Consider the following 5,681-nt stretch of genomic DNA (forward strand, 5'->3'; position numbering starts at 1 on the left):
CTTCCGAAAACGCACTTTTCTGAAGGATTAAAAAAACTTGAAAAGCGATTGACCAAGTGTATAGAGCTCCCAGGAGATTATGTTGAAAAATAAAAAAAAATTGTTTTTATACTTCATTCTAAGGACTTATTGAACTACCCTCGTAGTTCCATTGAAGAAGCGGTACGTTCTAAACTTTTTATTCCTTTCGAAGATGCTAAAATAACAAATATATAAATTTAAAATCTGCTGTCTGCAAAATTAAATTCTAAGGCCTCCAGTCCATGCAACAGAAAAGCCGGATCTTGAAATGACCGAAATGAGACGTTGACCAATCAGAAACGTTCCGCGGAAATAGTGTAATACTCGCGCCGAGCTGAATCGAACTCAGCCGAAGTGTTCGAAATTTATAAGTTCGCGCCAAAAGGCGTTCCGTTCATTTCCAAAGTTGTCAAACACACGAACCGGAATGACCAGCTGAGTTCAGCTCAGTTCGGCGCGAGAAGGACACTATTTCCGCGGAACGTTTCTGGTTGGTCAGCGCTTCATTCCAGCCATCCCGAGATCCGAACGTTCTGGTGCATGGACTGGAGGCCTAATTCAGTTAAAATGTAAAAGATCAGAAATGAACTGTCTACGTGAACAGTGGTGCGGATTACCTCTCGTTTTCTGCGACTGTCGACTAGGTTCTATAAGCTGAGGTGTCTCATTTTTTTTATGTCTAGCCTCTTAAATTATCTTTAGCAAGAAATCTAAAACTCCGTTTAAAATAATATAAAATCTGATCAGCTTCATACTATAATGTACAAAATTATGTTTTAAATCCTATCTCTTTCAAATTCCTCGACTGTCATGTAAACTCTAGAGAAACTCTATCAAATATTGTTAACCTTTAGAGTATTTCTTAGAGAAGATCCCTTATTTCATAAAATACTTTTACATAAGAATTACTCGACTTTTTTTCTGCGACTCAGTTTTTAAATATTAGTAGACTTTATTCTACATCTCATAAATAGTTTTTTATTATTTCTTCAAAGGCATTGAAACATTCGAAGACTTTTCTCTCTTTCCAAGATTCTTCAAATTTTTCTAGATGCTTCTACGTAGAATATCTCTAGATCCTCATAGACTATCTGTAGATCCTCGTAGGGTACCTCTAGATATTCTATATCCGGTTAGAGAGGATTTCCATATCTTTCTGGAAGATATCTAGATCCTTTAGCTTCCCGTGTAGAAATTTCCCCGGTTGACCCTAATACAACAAGGTTTCTGGTCGGATCCTGGCCGGGCTACCCTTGGCTGGGTTTCATGGACAGGAACCGGTCGGGCTACATTTTTCTCGAATCACGTAGTTCAGGACCGGCCGGTTACTGGCCGGACCAACCCTGGTTATATCCCATGGTCGGGAGCTGGCTGGACACTGGTCAGGTTAATGTTTTTGTAGAGATTATACATGTTTTAAGAGCCGTGATATTATCAAAGACGTAATTATGGATGCTAGATGAATTATTACTTGAAAATTATAATTTGAAGATTTATTAGATCAGTGAAACAAAAATGAGCTTTTTTAAATTCTTAAAAAAAAACATTAATTTTTTTCGAATAATTTAACATTTTAAATTAAACTGTTATCGATTCTGTTATGTGCGCCAACAGAAATGATACAATTGTTATAAACTTCTCTATATTCAGACAATGTTTAGCCTGTACAATTTCAAATTTACCGCCATATATAGCGCCTGCTGCGTCTGTCGTCTGCATAGACACTCAGTAATTTTCAGTGTCGCACCTGGAACGAGAATGTTCCTTGCACTCACGTCAAGTCGTCTCTTCGAAGTTCGCAAATAAAATCGAGACTCGTGGTTAAAATCAACCTTATTTCAATAATTAGTTTGAAACCCCCACTTAGAGCGTGAATAATTATTATTTTAAATTAAAATATAGTCTTGTGTATACAGTTTTTACTTTTTTCCTTCCTAACCTTAAATCACCACGTGGCTTCCAAATTGCTATGAGATTCTATCATCAGGGAATAAAATCCTACTCCAATTTTCTTGCTAGAATTGGTTCACTTGTTTTGACTTTTAAAGTTCACCGTAATCTTACGATGAGCCTTAAAAGACAAAACAAGTTAACAGCCGGATCCCTGATTAGATTCCTACACGGGTTATCTCGATCTGTATAGATACTCTAGCACATCTTGATCTCTAGCTTCTCTAGCTCACCTCGATTTGTATAGATCCTCTAGCTCATAAAGTTTACTGGATCTTCTCTATCTCAAGATTCTCATAGAGTACCTCTAGATTTTCTAGAACTCTGCATTGTCCTAAAATATCTCTATATCCTCTTAAAGTACCTATACATCTCTGGATCCTTTTAAAGTACCTCTAGATATTCTATACTCTATTAGAAAGGATTTCCATACCTTTCTAGAAGTTCTCTAGATTTTCAAGCTCATCTCGATGCCAAGATTCTCATAGAGCAACTCTAGAATTTCTAGTTTTCTAGATCCTCTTCAAGTACCTCTAGATCTTTAGATCATCTTAAAGTACATGTTGGTACTCTAGATCCTTTTAGAGAGGATTTCCACATATTTCCAGAAGCTCTTTAGATTTTCAAGCTCATCTCGATCTCTAGATCCTTATAGTGTATAAATAGATTTTTTAAATCTCTAGATCATCTTTAAAGTAACTCTAGATCTCTAGATCCTCTTAAAGATGAATTCAATATTCTTCCGAAGGTTTTCTAGAATCTCTAGCTCATATAAATTTCGTAGAGTACTTCTAGGTCCTCATAGAACATATTTTAATTCTTATAGAGTATATCTATTTTCTATAGATCCTATTAATTCCTTTCAGAGTATTTTTAGATAGTCTAGATCTCTAGATCCCTTTGATCCTGTTAGAGAGCATGTATCCTTCTAGAGTATCTCTAGATTCCTTAGTTCGATTCAAACTGTTTTAAATTGTTTTGTAAATTTTGAATTCTTTAAAACTGGATTTAAAATTTTTTAACTGAAAATGTAAATTTAAAAATGAAAAACTAAAATGGAAAAATTTTCAAGTTAAATATTTAAAAATTACTCTCCATAAACTAAATTTTTTTATACATGAAAAAGTTAACAATCGAACTCAACGTTCCAAAAAAGTTTGAAATCGAACTTATTCAAAATTGCATTATATCATGTGATGTGAAATGTGTGATGTTTCGAGTGTTTTCTCTTTAATTCAACAGAAAAGACATTGAAATTGGTCAATGACTTTTCTGAAAAAAATGTATAGAATAAAAAAAAAATCCGTAGTAAAATGTTGAATATTATTTTCCAGATAGGACTTTTGCACCGGAACCAACAACTCGGCCCGGCAGATGAGGAAAAAATAGTCGAAATCAGAAAATCGCTGAGGGCGACGGCAATGGCTGTAATTTCATTTTACGAACTGGATTACAGTTTTGACAAAGCGTACTTAACAAAGTCCCTAGAACGGTGCCGTTCTGCAATTCATTCCCTGATAAAGCCTCACCTCACCGACAAATCTCAAGATCGTTGCGACCTCGTCTTCGATTTTCTCACCCATCCCGAATTTTTGGATTCCGTTTTTCGGCAAAATTCCGAACAAAAAAACACCCTTGGAATGCTAGTCACCGATATCAATAAGGCTCTCGATGTAGGTCACCTGTGACGACACAGTAACACAATATGAATTTTAAAATAATTGTATCGAAACGCAAGTTACAATTTTATTTTTGAGCATATCTTGAAGCAGTGGAAAAAAACGAGTCTGGATTTTTTCCAGTTTGGAAAATCGAAACTGCAATTGCGGATCCAAAGAGGAAGAGGAAAATACTTATAGTAATTAATATATAACTTTGATTTCAAAAGAATCTGCGGGTCAGAAGTAAAATAGTAGAAGAGAAAATGTAGTGTCCTTATGTCTCCTCTTAGAGATTGAACGACAAATAAGTATCTTAAAATAAGAAAATCTTCTGGGTTTTGAAGGAAAATTTTCACAAAATTGTGCTCACTCCGAAATACTCTCCATGTGAGAAGAAGTTCGACCATATTCTTGATATTTACACCCAAAAGTATCTGTAAAAAGTAACAATGTACTGTAGATATTTAGATTTAGGATCGTGTAAAATGTTCTCGGAAGACCTTGAATGTAAAGAAACCAATAATAATTATAATAATGTACGTATTCGATATTTTGTACAACCAAAACTTGGCAATAACAATCAAATATTTCAAAAACTCACTAGTATTGTAGAAAAAGACGGACCTAAAAATTAATCAAATTGCATTTGTGTTACCTTACATATCTGTCCAGGAAACCTAAACTATGTATGTAATATCGTAAGTGTGATATCCAAATTTTAGTTTTTAAGCCACTCCTGTAATTATTTCCACAGAGGTTTTCAAACCCGTGTTGGGAAAGATCGTTTTGTATACATTATACACTTATCAATAAATTATTTATAAATAATTTATACGTTTTTTAAAATTTATTTGCAAATGGAAAGTTTTGGAAATTCTTAGATCTTTAATTATAAAGTAGACGAGGTTCTGATGAGGATTAATTCAATATAATGTAAGTACTATTTAACTACTCAAAATATGCACAAAGGCCGTAACAGGATAAGCATGGTCTGGGCGCCCGCGCTCGGATGTGATCCATATTTCTGAGATAAGTGGCTATCCATATGAGATAAATTTACCCCAAGTCTTAACTTAATAACAAAATTTTTACAAACACCCGTGTAGAAATTTCCCCGGTTGGCCCTACTACAACAAGGTTTCTGGTCGGATCCCGGCCGGGTTACCTCTGGCTGGGTTTCATGGACAGGAACTGGTTGGCAGCCGGTCGGGTTACATATTTCTCGAATCACCAAGTCGGGAGCCGGCCGGTTACTGTCCGGGCCAACCCTGCTTATATCTCATGGTCGGGAGCCGACAGAGCACTGGCCAGGATAATTTTTTTGTCAAAATTACACATTTTTTAAGAGGTATGATGTCATCAAAGATGTCATTGTGGATTATAGATGAATTATCATTTAAAAAGTATAATTTAAAGATTTATTGAAGCAGTGAAACAGAAATAAGCTGTTTTAAATTCTGTAAAAATAAATTATTATCTTTTTCTGAATGTTTTCACTTATTAAATAAAACTGTTATCAATTTTGGTATGTGCATCAGCAGAAATCTTACAATTTTCACTATTTTCACACAATGTTTAGTATGCACACTTTCAAATTTACCGCCATGTGTATCCCTCTCTGCGTCTGGCGACTGCGTAGACAGTTAGACACTCGCTATTTTTCAGTTTCGCACTTCAAACGAGAGTGCACATTGCACTTACGGGGCGCAGTGATCCCAGATCTGAAACGAGACGTGGTCCAATACTATCACAGATCTATGTCCGTGTGGATATAGTAGGAGACGATATAAATGCCTGCGTTGCGCGCGCAACCCATTTCTCCTCTTCTGAATTTGAAAACTCGAAGGTGCACGATTGCCGGTCGGAACACTTCGGCTGTTCTATTTATATCTCTATCTTCTTTGAAATAAAATGAAGAGATTGGGATTTTAATATTTTCAGATTTCGATGCTTGGCTGGCGATTCTCATGATTTGAATACTTCGCGCGCCTCTTTATAAGTGTGTATTTTGAGGTTACGTTACTTCAAGTATAAAATATAAATTATATA

The 5,681-nt window shown here is 35.3% G+C and overlaps 2 protein-coding genes across 4 annotated transcripts in view; one reads left to right on the plus strand and one right to left on the minus strand.

The window, feature by feature from the left end:
- Nucleotides 1-3,821, plus strand: part of LOC117181474 (tumor necrosis factor alpha-induced protein 8-like protein) — a 28,771-nt gene extending 24,950 nt beyond the window's left edge. For both annotated transcript variants that reach the window (XM_033374168.1, XM_033374167.1), the window contains one exon: nucleotides 3,306-3,821. In XM_033374168.1, coding sequence (XP_033230059.1) covers nucleotides 3,306-3,659 — 354 coding nt within the window. In that variant the 3' untranslated portion in view covers nucleotides 3,660-3,821. The remainder of the gene's footprint in view (nucleotides 1-3,305) is intronic.
- LOC117181471 (DDB1- and CUL4-associated factor 12) overlaps nucleotides 1-5,681 on the minus strand; it is a 251,124-nt gene that overhangs the window by 184,522 nt on the left and 60,921 nt on the right. The window lies entirely within an intron of this gene.

Source organism: Belonocnema kinseyi, chromosome 10 (assembly GCF_010883055.1).
Source record: "Belonocnema kinseyi isolate 2016_QV_RU_SX_M_011 chromosome 10, B_treatae_v1, whole genome shotgun sequence".
In the NCBI taxonomy this organism is placed as follows: Eukaryota; Metazoa; Arthropoda; class Insecta; order Hymenoptera; family Cynipidae; genus Belonocnema; species Belonocnema kinseyi.